General features: G+C 34.5%; 1 protein-coding gene across 2 annotated transcripts in view; it reads right to left on the bottom strand.

Moving 5' to 3' along the window:
• Positions 1–20,116, bottom strand: part of TLK1 (tousled like kinase 1) — a 160,912-nt gene that overhangs the window by 45,351 nt on the left and 95,445 nt on the right. Inside the window, exons 6-11 of one of the 2 annotated variants that reach the window (XM_017538169.2) lie at positions 18,522–18,617; positions 17,167–17,256; positions 15,839–15,931; positions 12,075–12,185; positions 11,820–11,956; positions 8,215–8,403 (exon numbers count right to left, since the gene is read on the bottom strand). In XM_017538169.2, coding sequence (XP_017393658.1) covers positions 8,215–8,403; positions 11,820–11,956; positions 12,075–12,185; positions 15,839–15,931; positions 17,167–17,256; positions 18,522–18,617 — 716 coding nt within the window. The remainder of the gene's footprint in view (positions 1–8,214; positions 8,404–11,819; positions 11,957–12,074; positions 12,186–15,838; positions 15,932–17,166; positions 17,257–18,521; positions 18,618–20,116) is intronic. The other variant, XM_017538170.2, reaches the window with a different exon arrangement.

The following is a 20,116-nucleotide window of genomic DNA, read 5'->3' on the forward strand; positions in this document are numbered from 1 at the left end:
AAAAAAAAAAAAAAAAGAAAAAGAAAAAGATTTGTGCATTTTCACAAGTGAGATTTGCCTATAACTTTCATTCTTGTACAGTCTTTGTTGAGTTTTGGCATCAAGATTATGTTGGCCTCAGAAAATAAGTGGGAAGCATACCTACCTTTTCTGTTCTTCAGTAAAGTTTGTAAAAGACTGGCACTATTTCATCCTTAAATGGTTGATAGAATTCTTAGATGAAGTTATATGGACTTGCAGTTTCGCAGTTCTTCTTTGAATACATGTTTAAATTACAGATTCAATTTATTTAATAGTTACAGGACTATGTGGATGTTGTTTCTTCCACTGTCAGTTTTGGTTCCACTGTATTTTTCTAGAAATTCGTCAATTTCACAAAGATTTCAAATTTAAGCCATTTATAACGTGCTATGTTCCTTTAGCTATCTAGAGTCAGCAGTAATATTCCTTTTTTCATTCTTGGTGATGGCTGTGGTTTTTAAAAATTAGTCTTATCAATTTTATTAGGTTTTTCCCCCTACAAAAATTTTAACCCTATTTTTAAAAAACTGGTTTATTAACTGTACTGTATGTTTGTTTCCTGTATTAATTTCTGCTTCTATCTTTTCCCTCTTCCTTCTTCAGTTAATTCTCTTGCTCATTTTCTTTCTAACTTATTGAAATACATGCTTAGTTTGTAAAGTTTTTGTTTTTCTTCTTTTCTTACATAGTAACTAAAGCTATAATTTTCTCTCCAGATACTGTTTCAGAGGCATCTTACAAATTTTGTTATGTAGCACTTTCACTAAAATTCATTTCAAAATATTTTGAAATCTTTCATTTCAAAATTTTCCCTCATTTCCATTGGGACTTTTCCACTACCTTTTTGTTACAGATTTCTAGCTAATTGCATTGCGGTCGGGGAACACATATAATGATTTCAATCATTTTTACCCAGGAGCTCTACCAAATGACTAAGGAGGAAAAAAATACCACTCTTACATAAACTTTAGTCCTGTGAAATTTGCTGAGGCTTGCTTTATAACCAATTTTTTTTTACAGTCAATATTTTTAAAAGAACATGTATTCTGCAGACGTTCGAAGGTATTCTATACATGTCCACTGGTTCAAGTATGCCAATCCCATTAATCTTGCATGCACTGTGCGTTTTGTTTTGTAGTGCTTTATTTTTATTTACATGTTCTATTTCGAAGAAAGGCATTTAAATCTCCCATTATGATTTGTGGATCTGCCTTTATCACCTTAAAATATTATTAGTTTTTTATTTATCTTGCGGCCATGTTATCACATTTATATAAATTTAGAATTACAGCTTCCTAGTGATCTCAACCTTTTATAACCACCACTTTATTTCTAATAATTTTTTTTTGCCTTAAATTTTACTGTGTCTGATTTAATATAGTTTTCTTTTGGCTGATGCTTGCCTGAATATCTTTTCTAAACTGTTATTTCAGTATGTCTTTTCTTCACTCTGGCTACTTAAGAATTATTTCTCTTTGCCTTAATTTTCTGAAATTTCATTATTATATGTATAGATGATGATTTTTGTTTGTTTGTTTGTTTGCTTGCTTGAGAGAGGGGTCTTGCTCTGTCTCCCAGGCTGGAGTGCAATGGCATGAATATGGTTCACTGCAGACTCAACCTCCCAGGCTCAAGCGATCCCTCCACCTCAGCCCCTCAAGTAGCTGGGAATACAGGTCCATGCCTGGCTTATTTTTGTATTTTTAGTAAAGATGGGGTTTTTCCATGTTGCCAAGGCTTGTCTCAGCTCTTGAGCTCAAGCAATCCACCTGCCTCGGCCTCCCAAAGTGCTGGGATTATAGGGTTGTGAGCCACTGCACCCAGCCTCAATGAGTATTTTGTTTTATTCAAAACCCCTGGAATTTGCTGGCCTTCATGAACCTGTAGACTGATCTTGTTCATCTGTTTGAAATACTCTTGGTTATCTCATCTTCAAATACTGCTTATGCTCCATTCAGGATTGTTTCTCTAAAGACTATCAGCTACGCTGTCAATAGTAGTAATGTAAGTCAGAAGACAGTAAAATAGTATATTCAATTAACTACCAAACTAAAATTGTAAAACCAGTAAATATATCCAAAGAATGAAGGCAAAATAATTTTTAGACAAACAAAAACTGGTCACTACCAACAGATCCCTTTGAAATTTTCCTTTACAAAGAAAAATTTGTAAAGCGTATTCTTGGTAGAAGGATCTTATGAGAGGTGTAAAAATACATAAAGAGCAAAAAAATAATATGTGGATAAAGTCCATATGAACACCGACTATGCAAGACAACAATGATGTCTTATAAGTAGATGTGTGTATATATGTGTGTCTGAGTATAGAAACATGCTCATACTGTACAGAGAAAAGGAATAACATAAACAAAAACTGGTCGGTGCAAGAAAAGGTGAGAAAAAAAAAGAAAAAGTGATGGAGACTAAGTAGGATAAACAGAAGCATAAAGAAAGACCAAATTTAAACCCCAATAAGTAATTACATGAATTTAAAAATAGGTAAAATTCTTCAATGAAAGAAAGATTTTTCAGACAGGATTTTTAAGAAATCAGTTATACAGTTGTCAAAACCCACAGAATTTACAACATCAAGAGCAAGCCCTAATGTAACTTTGGGTGATAATGACATGTCAATGCAAGTAACGTGCCACTGTGGTGTGGGATGTTGACAGTAGAAGAGAATGTACCTATGTAGGGACAGGGATAGGGTATATAGGAAAGCTGTACTCAATTCTGCTGTGACCCTACTACTACTCTTAAAAATAAGAGTTTAGAAATAAGTAGTTCACTAATAACTTAATATTATATAAAATATATTCCTTTTTGTTTTTTTTGAGACAGGTCTTCCTCTGTTGCCCAGGCTAGAGTGGAGAGCAGTGATGCAATCACAGCTCACTGCAGCCTCGACCTCCTAGCTCAAGCAGTCCTCCCACCTCAGCCTTCTGAGAAGCTGGAACTATAGGTGCATGCCACCACGGCTGACTAATATTTTTTTTAGTAAAGATGGGGTCCTTTTTTGGTAAAGTCTGTTGCCCAGGCTGGTCTCAAACTCCTAGGCTCAACTCATCCTCCCACCTCATACTCCCAAAGTGCTCGGATTAAAGCGTGAGCCACCATGCCCAGCCTAAAATACATTTTTAATTTAAAATTTAAACTATAATGGAAAAACAATGACCTCTAAAACTTCAATAATATAAAATATGAGGTAAAATATTACTTACTCTTAATTTTGTAGTCACCTGCTATGAAACATGAAACATTTAAGTCTAATAGACACAACCAAAACTTAATTTGAATATATTTTAAGGAAAAAATCTTGATTAAAGGAAAATCAATCCAAGTGTCATCAGACTTTATCCAAACAGTATTAACTAACCAAATTATTTACTCTGCATACAATCTTACATGTTCTTCACATGTTCCCCAAAACCTAAAATGCAATTAAAAAAATAGAATAAACTGACAAAATAATAAAATTGGAAAATGAAAAAAGTCTTTCTGATTAAAATTAGAAATTACCTACAAAGCTGACTCTTGCTAATAGTTAAAAATAAATTATGAACCAAAAACCATGCCAAGTACATGCATTACCTCCTACCATCTTTTCAACAGTATAATGTAGACATTTTCACGAGTAAGAAAATGGAGACTCAAAGAAGTAAAATAACTTAGTAAAAATAATCTGGGAGAGTAAACTTGGAATCCACATCTGTCTGACTACAGAATCTAAAGTCCTACCCACCGTATCAGGGTTCCCCACCCCTGGCCACAGACCAGTGCTGTCCATGGCCTGTTAGGACAGGAGATGAGCATTGGGCCAGGAGATGAGCATTGGGCCAGAAGGCATTACCACCTGAGCGCCACCTCCTGTCAGACCAGCAGCAGCATTAGATTCTCAGAGAAGCACAAACCCTATTGTAAACTGCATATGTGAAGGATCTAGGTTGTACACTACTTCTGAGAATCTAATGCCTGATGATCTGAGGTGGAACAATTTCGTCGTCAAACCATCTCCCAACCCCTACCCTGGTCCATGAAAAAACTGTCTTCCACAAAGCTGGTCCCTGGTGCCAAAAGGTTGGGGACCACTGTACACATATTAGTAACTTCATTTTCTATGCTAATTTCTTGATAAAAATATAATGATTCATAACTTGTACCCTAATTATACCAGATATTCTGCACACAAGCCAAAGCCATTTTCATTAAACAATGATTCAAAAGAAGTTTTAAAAGATAGTTTTCCAAGTAGAGATATGAAATTTTGTGTTAAAAAACCATTATTCAAACTTCAGTATATATGAATCAAAGTGCTTCTGTGGCTTTTCGCTCTATTTAAACCTCTATTTGTTTAAGAATACAATCAAATTGCTATGTAGTATCCATCACTTCATTTGTCAGAGTTAGTTTTAGGTCAACATATGGAATAAAATGGGATAGACATGAGAGAAGACTACGATTATTAGACTACAATTAAAGCTGTAGCATCTTGGAAGACACGTAGTAAACAACGTAACTGTGACAAACCAGAAAGATGATCTATCAAGAAGAAAATGAAATTCGATCAAGTGTGTTTTAATTTTTTTCCTATGAGACAGGGTCTCACTGTCATTAAGGATGCAGTGCAATGGAGTGATCATAGCTCACTATAAACTCAAACTCCTGGGCTCAAGAGATCCTCCTGCCTCAGCCTCCTGAGTAGCTGGGACTACAGGGACATGCTGCCACGCTTGGTTAATTTTTTTATTTTTGGGGGATAGGATCTTGCTATGTTGTCCAAGCCAGTCTCAAACTCCTGACCACGGCAATCTTTCTGGGTTGGCCTTCCAAAGCACTGGATTACAAGTATGAGTCACTCCACCTGGCCTAAATGCTTATGTATTGTAATTTAGTATTTAGTATTTACTATCTTCCATCCACCAAACACTGTGTTGGGCATTGGGACTACAGAGATAAAACAGTGAAATAAAGGCTACAATACAAACAGGTATGCACAAAATGTCATGGCACCTCACTTGAGGGGCAATAGGAGAAACTGGTAAGAAAAAAGATTAGAGGGAACTTCCTTTTAAAGATGTAGTATTTGACCTAAGTCTTAAAGGATAAACAGGAAATGAAACAAATGAAGAAAGGTAAGAAACAAGATAAAGTCACAGAAGCAAGAAAGCACAATCCATTTAGAAAATTGAAAAGGTTTAATGTAGGATATACGTAGGGCAAATGTTGAGGAATAAGGCTAAAGAGAGAAATATGGTTTACATAAAGGGTCTTCGTGTGGATGAATTTTATCTAGAAAGCCACTGGCAAAGGTTAAATATGGTAAGACACGAAAAATAGTAATCTAGGTTCAAAAAAAACCCAAGGTCCTATACTAAGACAGTGACCATGAAAATGAAGAATGGGACAAACATGAAAATGTTATGGAAACAAACACAGAGAATGAGAGAAAAGAAAACATTAAGAAGACAGGCAGGTTTCTAGTGTCATTACCTGAGTGGACACTGATGCTGTGACTGAAGAGATACAGGATACTAACTATGGTGATACCTCAAAGTAATGAATAACTCCCATCTTTCACAGATTAAGGAAAGGTTTTCAGGAGGAAGTGATACCTACCATGGGACATAAAAGATGAACAGAAATTAATACAATGGGTGAGAGTGTGAATGTTGGCAGTGAAGGAGAAGTACTGAACAATGGCAACGATGAGGCTAGATAAGGAAGAAGGAGCAGATCAAAAGCACTTTATAAGCCACAGTAAGGCTTTTGCGTTATAGCATTCCAGTATTGGAGAGCTTTGTTATGGTTATAAGGAAGAGAATGAAAGGATCACATTTTTATTTCAGAAAAATGACTCTAACTGTGACATGAAAATAGACTCCAGGAAGAGATCAAAATTGAAGGGGGAAGAGGGAGGGAATATAAAAATAACCCAAGTAAAAGACAGCAGCAGTAACCTGAGTTAGAATGAATGGTGTTAGTGGGAACTTACATAACGGATAAGTGGACATATCTGGTGTCTAGCCAGACTGGGTATCTACAGGTTAAGAGTTAAAGCTAACATATACTTTTCTTTCTTTTAAAGAAACAGAGACAAGGTCTCTCTATGTTGCCCAGACTGGTGTCAAACTGGACTCAAGCAATCCTCCAGCCGCAGCCTTCCAAAGCACTGGGATTATAGTGTGAGCCACCTCACCCTGCCCATATTTTCTTTTAATACAACCCCCTACCAACCCAGTCATTCACTTGTGTTTTTGTTTTTCCTTAAACAATTTACCAACTTACAAAAAGTACAGATCTTTTTAAAAATTAATGATAGTCAAAATGTTTTAATTGTAACAACAGCTCAAGAAAATTAAGAAAGGCTTTAAGAAGAAAGCACATTTTGAGACAGACTTTGAAAGATTATCACCATCGAATCTCTAATGGATTAAGAAAAATAAGCAAAATCTGGCCAGATGCAGTGGCTCATGCCTATAATCCCAGCACTTTGGGAGGATAAAGCCAAGAAGACTGCTTGAGCCCTGGAGTTCAACGACAAGCCTGGGCAACATAGTGAGACTCCATCTCTACAAAAAAATAAAAATAAATAAAATCTGTACTTAAAATGTTAAAGGTGACAACTAGAATTCTTACATGTGAGAGGATGGTAACGTCACTAATTACCAGAATACAGAAAAAAGGCAAGGCATGTGTGTGTAAAGACAGACTGAATGGGAAAGATAACAGTAAATAAAGGTTTTGTTTTTACTAAATACAGATTTGAACAGGCTGCATTAGAAGTTCCGGTGAGATATTTAAGTACTGATATCAACTAATCAGGTATATTATATTCAAGATTGAGACAGAAGTATCTGATAATCAAGAGAGAAAAGTGGGCTGGAGATGGTAATTTTTGTCAGCAGGATGTGCATGGTAATAGAAACTCTGAGAGTAGATAATACTCAAGAATACATAGAGTGAGAAATATGATGGCCTAGGACATATCCCTAAAAGTCATCTACATTTTATAGATTGGTAAATAAATAAATGATGCCCATAGAAAGAGATGGAGAAAATGCAGCCAGATAAGTTAAAATGGAAACTGAGTATCTTAAAAACTAAGAGAGTCTTTTTTAAAAAGTAGAAGTCAACAATATTCAATGCTGCCAAGTAAGTTAAAGGCCCAAATGTTACAGCCATTTAGCATCAGGAAGATAATCTTAAAAACAATTTCAGTTAAGAAAGGGGGACTGGAAGACAAGGCAGAAGAGACTGTAAGGACAGGCAACTCTTTCAAGAAGCCTAGTTATGAAGAGGACGCGCAGAATATAGGGACTATAGGGATTTGTAATTGAGGGAGAATTTTTTAATGGTCTTTCTTACATGTTTTCTGAAGGGAAGTAACAAATAGAGCACAAAGGAGGTATCAACAGAAGAAGTTCCTGATACAGTTGCAGATGGGATTTAAAGCATAAATGAAAGACAATCTTTCAATCGAGGAGAAAAGAATACATGTAAATAAGACATTAGAGGATATATGTATTTTCTACTCACATGGGTTTACATAAGTTCTTCTTGAAGAGAAAATTTATGTAAGTTTGAGTACATCTGCATATTGAAATTTTAACAATGGTGTCTTCTGTGAAATGGGATCATGGTCTATATTATTTTATTATTTTTGTCCTATTTTCCAAATTTTCTACAATAAGCACACAACTTTTAAAAAATGGCTTTGTCCTTTAAATAATAAAGAATAACTCATTAACAAAGAAAATTCAGAAAACAAAAGCAGAAAGGGAGAAACAATACCTATAACCCACTAATGAATTGCTTTCATAGGTTGAGAAAATACATAAATGGCAGTTACATTACTTCATTCTCAGACAAAGGAATGTTAATAGAAACACTGAATTAGAATAATCCAAAACTTTCAATTGATTCTTTAACTGATTCAGACACAGAGAAAAGGATGAATTCTGATATCCTCTTAGCTACCTAAGTCTCTCTTTTAAAAAAGAATTGTTAAGTCTCTGCTTAAAAAGGTAGAATTCAGATATTTGGGCCTATTAATTTAGAGCTAAATTTTGAATGCTGCCTTCCTTCCTGGTTATAATCATTTTTGCTAAGTATTAATTATAAATAACATCCATTAGTAACATTCACGCTCACTGGCAACCATTTTAAAAAAGATAAATTTTAAATGGAGGCTTACAGTTGTGGTAAATTTGGTCTAACAAAGGGATCATTTTCTGCTCCATTGACTGCTTTGTTTTTCCTTTGTTTTGGTTCAGAATTGGTAGAGGGTGCCTGAGAATTATTAGCTGTGGGAGGTTTGCGTTTGGCTAGAAGTTTCCTTTGCCTTTCAATATCTTCCCTTTGCTGATTCACCCATTCTTGTTGCCTGTGTAAAAATAAACAAATAAAACCAAATTAACCTTGTATGACTTTTCACAGTTAAAATGGGAAAAAATGCATAAAAAACATAAAAAATCAGGTAATATAAATTTTTAACCTTTTGGTTCCACTTTGATGAACCAACTTGTACTTATCCTTCAGGGTTCATTTGAAATGATTGTTTTTAAATGAGGTGTTCTCTAAACTCCTAGATTAGGGAAAGGTGTGTTGCCATATGTAATTTCATGGGACCTTCTATCTCCCCACCTCATCCTTTCTAACAAATATCATTCCTACAGATACTTCATCAGAAAGTGTCCGGTTAGACAACATCACTCCCTAAGAACAGAGATCATGTCTATTTATACAGTATCCTGTTGTATCCCTAGTACCTAGTGACCAGCACTTACCTGTTGCTCAATAAATGTTTCTTGAATGAAATAAATGAGCTAAAACAAGCCCCCAAACCATTAAAGTATGGGGTACATGTTATACATGCATCACAATATTTGCTAACAAATGTACAAAATGCAAATATGAATTTAATATGAAAAGAGTTAATTTCTAAATTTACTTTTGTTAAAAAAAATGGGACTGGTGTTTTGAAATGAAACAAATAAACCTTAAGAAATTTATAAGAAAAATATAATTTTGATAATTTAAGGGAAAAAAGAAAATAGGAAGAAAAATTAGCATGGCTTTGAAAAATGGGCAAGTAACAAAAGTAAAATTAATGCTTCCCATTCAAGAATCTGAAACATTTTTGCAAATAGCTCCCCAATTCTAAAAACTAATAGGCACTATGTCTATTATTAAAATGTAGATTCAACATTTTAGCAGTTTGAGCAGAGCATTAAGTAGTTAAAAGTGAAGCTTTTAAAAACCAACTTATCATACAACACCTTAAGCTTATTCTAATAGTAACCATGTTCTCTTTCAGGTCACCTCACTATGCCAATAAAAAATTTAAAAATCCTACATGGTTATGATACTCTAGTTAGAGCAAGTCAAATATTTCACACCCTCCTCTCAAGCACTCAGATGAGAACTATAGGGCTCCTACTTGGCCAATGCAGAATTGACCTTATACACATCCCCTTCCCTATGATTCTAGTGAGGAAGTAGCAGAGTATGATAGGAGTAAAAAAACGTCAAGAAGAACCTAGGTAGAAGATTAAAACAGTAGAGAAAAATCTCAAGAATGGCAAAGTGAGAGCAAGACTTTAATCCAGTTTTCATTTAAAAGCAGGAATAAATTTCAATTTTTAATAAGTAAATCTTAAGGCTATTTTAGGGCACAATCAAGATGGTATAAATGCAAATAAGCAGTAATACTACTAATGATTAAAATATTAATGGAAAGTAAAGAATTACTGGAATAGGTATTAACAGCTGATTATTCAGGGATGACTAGAGGTTAATATTATTATCTTTTATTTAATTATTTATCTCATCTTCTAACCACTTTGGGTTCTATAACTGATTATAAACAGCTTGATATACACATAGTAGGTCCTCAATAAATGCTTATTAGTGAAGTCAGGACATACAAGTAATTATTTTCTTTTTTGACAGTTATTTTTTTAGACAGTCTCACTCTATTGCCCAGGCTGGAGTGCAGTGGCATAATCTCAGCTCACTGCAACCTCCCAGGTTCAAGCAATTCTCATGGCTCAGCTTCCCGAGTAGCTGGAATTACAGGCGCACACCACCAAGCCTGGCTAATTTTTGTATTTTCAGTAGAAACGGGATTTTGCCATGTTTGCCAGGCTGGTATCAAAATCTTGACCTCAGGTGATCCGCCCACCTCGGCCTCCCAAAGTGCTAGGATTACAGGCATGAGCCACTGCGCCTGCCATCTTTTTTGACAGTTAAGTGGTGAAATTGGAACCACTGGTAGAATTTATATTTTAGAACATTCATATTAATTCTATAACCCTCTCTTTTATTCATTGCAGGACAATTACAGGTCTAGGTTTAGTAGCAGAGCCTTTTGCTCATAAAACACTGAAAAATTATCTTCTCCTGCTTTCCACTTTACTGTTGATATGTTAGTTCATGCCTTAATCACTTTTCATCTGGATGCCACTCCGTCTTAACTGCCAATAACATTTATCCTCTTTCTAGTAATACATTCACATTACCATCAGTTATTATTCTACAACTATCACTATAGATATCATTCCAATCACATACACTATAGGTAAACCTTTAACAAGTCCCATTATCAGAATTAAAACCCAAACTCCCTAATAACACAGGGACATTATCCTTTGTTTCACTGTGGTATAACTTGCACAGCTATGTTGAACAAAAGTTGAATAAATCTGCTGAGAGAGAAGCCCATTCTGCGGCAACTCCTAGGAACCAGTGCTTGAACAGCAATGTTGGTGTGATACCATGTGAAAGCAAGCTCTGCCTCTATTTCAAGTAACTCGATACTCTGGAAAAGCTGATGTTCATGCTGGCATTACTCCTGATTTCCAGGTTTAAAGAAATTTTCCACCTCCCACCCCCCAAAAAGGAGTAGCATATTTAGCACTACTTAACACATAAACAGCCAATCAATCCTTATCTACCACCATCTGAACTCATGAAGAGAATATGGTAACTATAATTTTTGTTTTAAAGTTTGATCAGAAATGCACCAGAAAACCAAATACCACATATTCTCATGTATAAGTGGGAGCTAAACATTGGAGACACATGGGACACAAAGATGAGAATGACAGAAACTGGGGACTACAAAGATGAAGGAGGCAGAGATGGGACAAGGAATGAAAAACTATTGGGTACTATGCTCACTACCTGAGTAATGGGTTCAATTGTACCCCAAACCTCAGTATCATGCAATATACCCCTGTAACAACCTGCACATGTGTCCCCTGAATCTAATATAAAAGTTGAAATTAAAATAAATAATAAATAGAGTTTACCTCAGAAATGCTAAAGTCACATGTTTGGTTTAACTGATATGAGTTACTATATCTAAGGAAAAAGAGAAGCTTTTTTTTTCCTTAGGCATAGAAAGCAGGCAAGTACTGAATATTATAAGGAGAGAGGAATTGGAAAAAAACACAACACTTCCACTGAAAATTAAATTTTCAACAGTTTTTCTCCCAAAATATCATCTGTAAAGCTAAAGGTTCAGTTCATACTTTGGAAAGTCAGAGTTAAAATAACATATTATACTCTATAGACGAGTACTAATTAACCAAGAAATCTACTGTAATAGATTTAAAGCAAATCTATAATAAAGCAAACACTGTAATATTCTTGGTTTCATATCCCTTTCAAATGTACTAAATTCTGTAATTTCAGCGTAGTGAGGAACTGTAGAACATAATTACAAATCTATAATCTTTTAAAGTAATGAAAACCCAAATGAATACGAAAAACTTTTAAATGTTAAGAATGACTAACTTCACAAGATTCTGAAATGCAAAGCCATCTGTCCACTGTTCAGTAAATGAAGCGCCATGTCTAACTGTTGTAAAGTGCCCAAGGCGTAATCGATCTTGCATACTCTTCTCTCTGCTTGACAGTTTTTCTTGCGTACTCTGAAAAAAAGGAGAAAAAAAAATGATCACTCAGTTTTATTCATTAATTTTATAAAAGCATATAAAGCACAAGGGGCTAATGAAGGGGAAGAGAAAATTTACTCAACTTTTAACCTACCTTTTCAATAAGAAGTTTCTTGCTCATTGATATGCATTTATTTAATCGTTCTTTATATTTTTCAAGTAATTTTTGTTGTTCATCTATTTGCCGTCTGAGATCACAGTTAGCCTATGACATAAGTAGAAAATGCAAAAGGTCTAGACTGGGGAATATGAAAAGCTTAGAAATATTTTTAATGTTCTGAATAAATTATATACAAATAGGATTAATAATATTAAATATCTGAGTATGAAACAAGAAAAAAAAAAAGCCTATTTAACCATGAGATAATACTGCTAAATGTTATTCAAGCGTGCACTGAAAAATACATACAGGGAAATTTGTATACATATCCGTACATTCAAATTCACACTCTAAGGTTAACTTTGGCTAAGTTAAGTAAGTTACACGAACCTTAGTTCAGCTTTCTTATTTCTAAATAGAGGCAATACAATATACCTCACTTTGTTAAAAATAACTAAAATATGGTATGTGAAGTGTCTATCACTTAAAAATAAACGTGAGTTTTCCTCTATCTCTTATAACTAACAAAATACTTTCTCCATTGAATTTATAGATAACATACACAAGTTGCCTACCCAACAACTGTCCTTACCATTCTTCCTTAGCAATAGGATACTAATTCTATTCACTTTGTAGGTAGTTATATGCTCAGGGAAGAGGCTTCTAACATCAATAGATGAATCTGATTAATACAGTGGCAAGAGAATAACCTATAGGGCTTGTTACAACAGATTACTGGGAACCATTCCCAGAGCTTCTGAGTCAGGTCTCAGGAAGGAACTGAAAATTTCCACTTCTAATAAGTTTTCCATTAATACTGATGCTTCTGATCTGAGGATCACACTTTGATAATCACAAATCTAGGCCAACCATGGTAGAATCCAACAGACAAGGGCATACTATCTTGAAAGTACTGAGAGAAAATAATTGCCAGCCTAAAATTAGATACCCAATAAAATTGTTTTTCAAGGAAGAGCATACAGAATATAGCACCAACAGACCCTCAGCAATTCAAACAAAATCTCAACCATGTGTGTATATGATGTGTATGCAACTTGAAACCTGATTCTAGAATTTCTCTAAGACTGCAAAGGGCCAAAAATAGCCAAAATGAACAAGTGGCTATCTGTTTAACCATATATCATGACTTAATATAATGCTACACAATTATGATTACTGAAGTCCCTTCTTCCTTAATAATGGAAATTCAATGTTTTGTCCTGGATTGCTATCAACCTAGCCAAAAGCCTACATTTCCCAGCTCTCCCTGCAGCCACGGATGGTTAATGAGATGCAAGCAGAAGTTGTTTGAGGCACCTTTATAAAACTTTTCTTAAAAGGTAACACCGGGAGAAATCCCTGATGTAGGCAGTGGGGAGGGGGGGGAATGTGGCATGTATGAAGTTGTTTAATGAGATATACAAGAAGGCTGCACACAGAATTGTGCTTTTTGTTCTCTACTCCCTCCCCCTCCCCCGTTATCTGCTTAGAATGCAGATATCATAATTGTGACCCTAACAGATATATTGAATCTTGATGTGACCTTTGAGATATAGGCCATGAACTAACAATGACAAGGTAACATATGATACTGAGGAGTAATAATATCTGAGCTGCCTACATCTGTTCTTCTCTTGAAAAATAAGCTTCTATCTCATTTAAAGTACTGCTATGTTCTCTGTTACTAACAGCCAAAGGCAATTGCTACATGATAAAAAGATGCTGCAGTACTTGTGTAGAGACACACAAATAAAACAAGGAAACATGATTCAGAACACAGAAATAGATCTACTTGTATACTGGAAACAAGATTTTATGAAATAGAGCTGGTGGTATAAGAATAAGCTTTTAATTAAACAGTTTAGGGATGAACAATTGGTTATCCATATAGAAAGAAACTGAAATAAAACCCTACACATCCTGCCATACCAAAAACCAATTTCAGTAGGATTAATAATTTATACTGAAACATCAGCTGGGCACGGTGGTTCATGCTGGTATCCCCAGCACTTTGGGAGGCTGAGGTGGGAGGATCACTTGAGGCCAGGAGTTCAACGTCAGCCTGCAGACTCCCGGCTCTACAAAAAAATTTTAAAAATCAGCCCAGAGTGATGACACGGGCCTATAGTCCTAGCTACTCAGGAGCCTCAGGTGGAAAATATTGTTTAAGCCCAGGAGTTTGAGGCTACAGTGAGCTATGATTCCCCCCACTGTGCTCTAGCCTGGGTGACAGAGTAAGACCCTGTCTCTTAGGGGGATAAAAGTGACCAGACCAAAAATCTCTGAGCAATACCTGGTATTATACAGTAAAATGGAAGATATGTATGCCCTGTACTCTGGTCATGTCTTTCCTAAACACATACCATAGAAAAATTTTTTCATATTTGCCCTAGAAGACACATACAAATAATGTTCTTAGAATTGTTTATATTAGAAAAAATAAAAATAAAACGTCAACTAAAAGAAAAGATACAGAAATTATGGCATGCTCATATTAACGCCTTACAATATTGCAGTGAAATGAACAAATTACAGTTATACTCATCAAAGTGGACAACTCTCTGATATATAATGTTCACTGAAAACAAGCTGGGCAAAAGGGTCCATATAGGAAAATTTCACTTAAAGTTCAAAAACCAACTGAAATAACATATTGTTAAGAATGTAAGCACATATTTAATACAACCATAAAGAAACACCAAGGCACAAAATAGTGGTTAAATGGTAAATGGGTGTGAGAGAGTAAATATGACAGGATCAGGAAAAAGACACACTGGATGTTTCAAAGGTACTGCCAAATACAGTAGGATCACAGGTGTTGGTTTTATTGCATTTCTATGCCAGTAGTTCTCAATGCTGGCTTAAATTAGAATCATCTGGAGAGCCTTTAAAACTACCAATGTCCAAGACCTACGTCATGCCATCAACTTGATCAGAACCCCTCAGGGTAGATAGAGTTCAGGCATTAGTACTTTCACCCTTCTCATCTAGTCTAAGGAGAAGCAAGGGGTATGAACTGCTGCTTTAAAAACCTTATATTGTAAGTATACTTCTAGATGTATTTTTAAACAGTTTCCATTAAAAATGCTACAGAACTGCAGCAGTTACTTTGTTCTATATGGTATAAGATGCTAGGCATATAATAAAATCAATAAGCTTTAAAGCTAACATGAAATGGCTATTTGTGTTAGGTTAATTGGTCCTATGTTATTAACTTCCAGTTTGCCAACAGTTTCTCAATTCCCAATTTATTAAAGATCTAATAAAATATTTCACATTAAAACCGGCATTTTCAATCATGTACTCAAACTAACAGAAAAAGCTTATTGTATTCTAGCTACAGAAATTTTATTTTATTGATTGATTAATTGAGACAGAGTCTGGCCCTGTCACCAGGCTGGAGTGAAGTTGTACAATCTCAGCTCACTGCAACCTCTGCCTCCTGGGTTCAAGCAGTTCTACTGCCTCAGCCTCCTGAGTAGTTGGGACTACAGATGCACGCCACTACGCTCAGCTAATTTTTGTATTTTTAGTAGAGACGGCGGGGGGGGGGGGGTTTCCACCATGTTGGCCAGGATGGTCTCCATCTCTTGACCTCATGATCCACCAGCCTCGGCCTCCCAAAGGGCTGGGATTACAGGCGTGACCCACCACACCCAGCCTAGCTACGGAATTTTTTTACAATGCTAAGTATTTTCTGAATACTTTGTTGCCAAATAATTTATTCAATTTTTTCCCCTCTACGACTCATCACTTACCCTGAGCAAATCATCTATACGTCCTTCCTTCTTTTCCAGGTCCTGGATTTTATTACTTTCTAATGCTGCTAATTTCAGCATTGTGAGATCAGTCTAAACGAAAAGAAGCTATTTTATTATCTCTATTATATATGCTGTTTCAAGCAAACATAAAACTAGATTTTACCCCAAATTCAAAAGGCAAAAAAATATATATATTTGTGTGTATACGTAAAGTGTACCTCAAAAAATTTTAGTGCAGTTTTAATAAGTTCAAGTGTACAAATGCTACAGACTTACCAAGAAACATCTAAAGAAGATCAATTACTCAGAACATTGACATTCCTCATTACAAGTCAATACATCCACTGCTTTCTTCTATACATTCCTCTAGTTGATTTTTTTGAATTTTACAAAATCTTTTTTAAATTGGTAAGTAAAAATTGTATCTATTTATGGTATACAACATCATGTTTTGATATATGTATACATCACAGAACGGCTAAATCAAGTTATTTAACATATATCATTTTTTGTGGTGTGAATACTTAAAATCCACTCTTGTAGCAATTTTCATGTACACAAAATACTGTTCTTAACTGTAGCCCCTATGGTGTATAATAGATCCCTTGAACTTACTCTTTCTAACTAAAATTTTATGTACTTTGACGGACATCTCATGCAGCAAAACCTTTCATGATCAACTCAGTGGCTGAAAGGAATGTACTTGTAATCCTAGCCTCAGGATCATCTAAAGAAAGAGGTTTTGATACATACACAACCGTTAGGACATGACCTAACAAATAAAGTCTAATGGAAATCAACTGCAAGCTGAGGTTGTTGAAGAGTAAGATCTACTCTCCCAAACCCCAGTCTGAGAAAGTGCCATTCAGAAACCGTCACATGTAAAAAAATTATAATGAAAAATTTAGTAATCAAAATTCATCAAACTATAAAAGTATAAAACATATACAAATAATTCAAATAATTTTTATATAATTTGTCACATATATGTATATACATAAACATAGTCAAATGAGAAGCTTGATGTCCACTTATAACAAATACTGCACCTTCACAAAATATCAATTACATATACTTGGATATTAAGTTCTAAAAGAATCGGTAAAAGTAACATGTTACAGTCATTTTAAAAGCTCATAGTAAATTGTATACTTCAGTTTCTCACTCCCTCCTACAAATTCTGTTGTTTTTGTTTAGTAAGTTATCTTTCTTGATATGTAATTCTGCTTTATGACTTCACATAAAACAAACAACAGACACCTTGTTAGTAAGTTAGTCAACGGTTTCTTAGAAGCCATAGAAAAATCATTTTAATTATCATTTACCTGAATAATTTTAAAGGATAACTGCTTTGGTTGTATAATAGGGTGGTCCCCAAATGCTAATGCAGTAGGAGAAGGGCTATTCGGTCGAACCTAAAAAAATTATTAACATTTTTACATTAGCAAGGGAAAAAAAGTAGGTTTCTAATTAGCAACAGTTAGTTAACATCTCTGAAGAAGTTTCTATAAGAATAACACCTGAATTGAAACATAATTGACTTTTAAAACCTTTTAATCACCATTTATTCAACAAGCTTTCATTAAGTACCTCCTACATAAGCCCCACTGAGAAATACAACAATATATTCCCTGCCCTCATGGAGCTTACATCTAGTGTCATAAAAGAAATCTTAATGTTTTCATATTGTTAAAAAAAAAAATACAGCCAAATAAATTATTCTGAAAAATATTAAAAATTGATTGATAGTTCAAAAAAATAAATGTAGTACTAGGGACAATAATACATGCCCGTATGTAGTTTAATATCAATTTATTCATGAATTTCTTGGTTTATCTGGTCACTAGTTCAAAAAAAACCTCACTGAAAGCAGATTATAATATTGTATCAATGCTATCACTATAACTCTTAAAGTTACTGTTGAATCTTACGCCTTACTTTATACATGGCAATGTGACATCCTGCAAGGTACAAAATGAGTAAGACACAACCAAGTACATCTAAAGACAAGGATAAGAAGGGGACACAAGAAATAAAATAAGGTGCTTGAATAGATAAGTGAAACTCTGACTTTTAAAAATCTTTAATTCATCTTTACATTACTGAATACCAATACTATTTTTTTAGTTAGATACTGAACTTTCAAACAATGAAAGTAAATTAAAAAACGAAATGCAATATGCAAAACAATGCATATAAAAGAGCTATATCTAAAATGTTAGGAAGAAACCAAAAAGTTTAAGATAATTTTAAATCCAAGATTCTTTTCCTGTGCTGAACTACATACCCTGTGCCTTTTATTACCAGAAAGAAATTATGCTATCATTTTAGGGGTTAAGAAATTCAATTTTAATAAAGTTACAAATTAGGAATCAACAACTGAATACAGACTAATACAACAGTACTCATGTTAGTCCCACAGACTCAAAAGGTATTCTCTTACAGAAACAATGCTTCTTGGATATAATTAATTCAGAAAATCTTTAAGAGGCTCACTTTCAGAAATAAAATTCCAATAGCATCAGATCATTTAAAAGGATTTAACTCATGCCACAGAAATAATGTATTAAAAGATAAACACTAATTTATATAGAAGTTCTCAATAAAACAAATTATAAAACTTATTCAATGTACATAACTTCCAAAAGACTATGCATTAAAAACTTGAAAGATGACTTACAGAGGAGGAAGGAGTGGAATGTGAATGTGAATTCTGAGGAGAACGGATTGCAGGAGGTATGCCTCTTACTGGACTCGAGCCATTTCCACCCTGGTACTGAGAAAAAGAAAAAGGAAACATTACTATTTACTAAAGCAGGCTCAGATAGTTGTTATTTTAGACATGACATTAAGAATTAATCTAAATATACATAATTTTAACATAAGTAGTCATTTAAATGGGTCCAGAACAAAAAAAACTAAGGTCAGCTACAGCCAGGTCCTAAAAGACTGAGAGACTACTGATCACAAGAACATAACAAAACTGTTTTATAAAGATCCTTATTACTCTACATTCTGACTATAATCTGTTATTTTGGTTGACTCAAAGACAAATAAATTCCTCGAAAACAATAAACACATTTTGTTTTCCCCCAAAATCTTACCACAGATACCCTACAAATGTTTATTGACCCATACAGTCCCTAGTCCCAAGAAATTAAAAAATGTTTACACATAGACGTTAGGGAACATAATCAACTATTTAAAACAGAATATTGTTCTCAAGACATCCAAGTGTTCATGGCATTATATAAAAAGAATTGCAACAGGTCCCTTCCCTCTAACAGCACAAAATCTTTAAAAAATCAACTCCTTTGTACAAAGTGCATGACTTAGCTGCATATGAAGAGAAGCCAGCTGATCTGTTCCATAAACTACCTTTTCTCCTATTTCTTGTTTCCATATGAAGGATGGGAAAAGAAAATAACCTGCTACTACCAACTTCGTCTGGGGGTGTAGATTATTGTCCACTTCATTATTTCTTGTTTAATTACTTTACTTACATGAACAGCACAGATGGGGACTTTCTAGCATATTCATTAAACAACTTCCTGCAAGGGATTTTGCCTTATTTTATCAATAGAGCCTAGCATTAAATTCAGCACATAGTAGGCATTCAAGAGACATTTGTTTATTTGAATTGATCTTACCTTTGGCAAAGGTTCTTAATTAATGATACCAGCAAGTGACTGACCTCAACCAAAGAACAATAGGTATATCTCAGGGTCAGCAACTGCTTTACTGTAGATTTTACAAACCCAAAAAAGAACGCAGTGGTGGATTTAAAAAAAAATTTTTTTTTTTAATTCAGCCCTTCCCTTAATCAGCCAATTCTGCTCTTACTCTCAAGTAAATATAAATATTTTTCAGTTGAGTAGATCATGTTTGTTGTTTTAATAATTACATTTAGAAATGTTTAAATTTAAAACTGGTAACCAAAAGTGTTTCTATACAGGAGCAAGGCAACATTCCAGATTGGGTAAGAATCTAAATGTATTGTTTTCACATACTCTTAGATTCAAGCCTCTGTTAAACATTTAATCTCCATCGACAGGGCTCAAATGTTGCTGTGATGTGATGAACTCTGTACTGACAGTAGAAAAATTATTATTATTATTATTATTATTATTATTATTTTTTTTTTTTTTTTATTTGTTTTTTTTTTTTTTTCCATTGCTGGAGTGCAATGGCGCGATCTCGGCTCACCGCAACCTCCGCCTCCTGGGTTCAGGCAATTCTCCTGCCCCAGCATCCTGAGTCGCTGGGATTACAGGC

The sequence above is a fragment of the Cebus imitator genome, unplaced genomic scaffold, assembly GCF_001604975.1.
Source record: "Cebus imitator isolate Cc_AM_T3 unplaced genomic scaffold, Cebus_imitator-1.0 Scaffold110, whole genome shotgun sequence".
NCBI lineage: Eukaryota > Metazoa > Chordata > Mammalia > Primates > Cebidae > Cebus > Cebus imitator.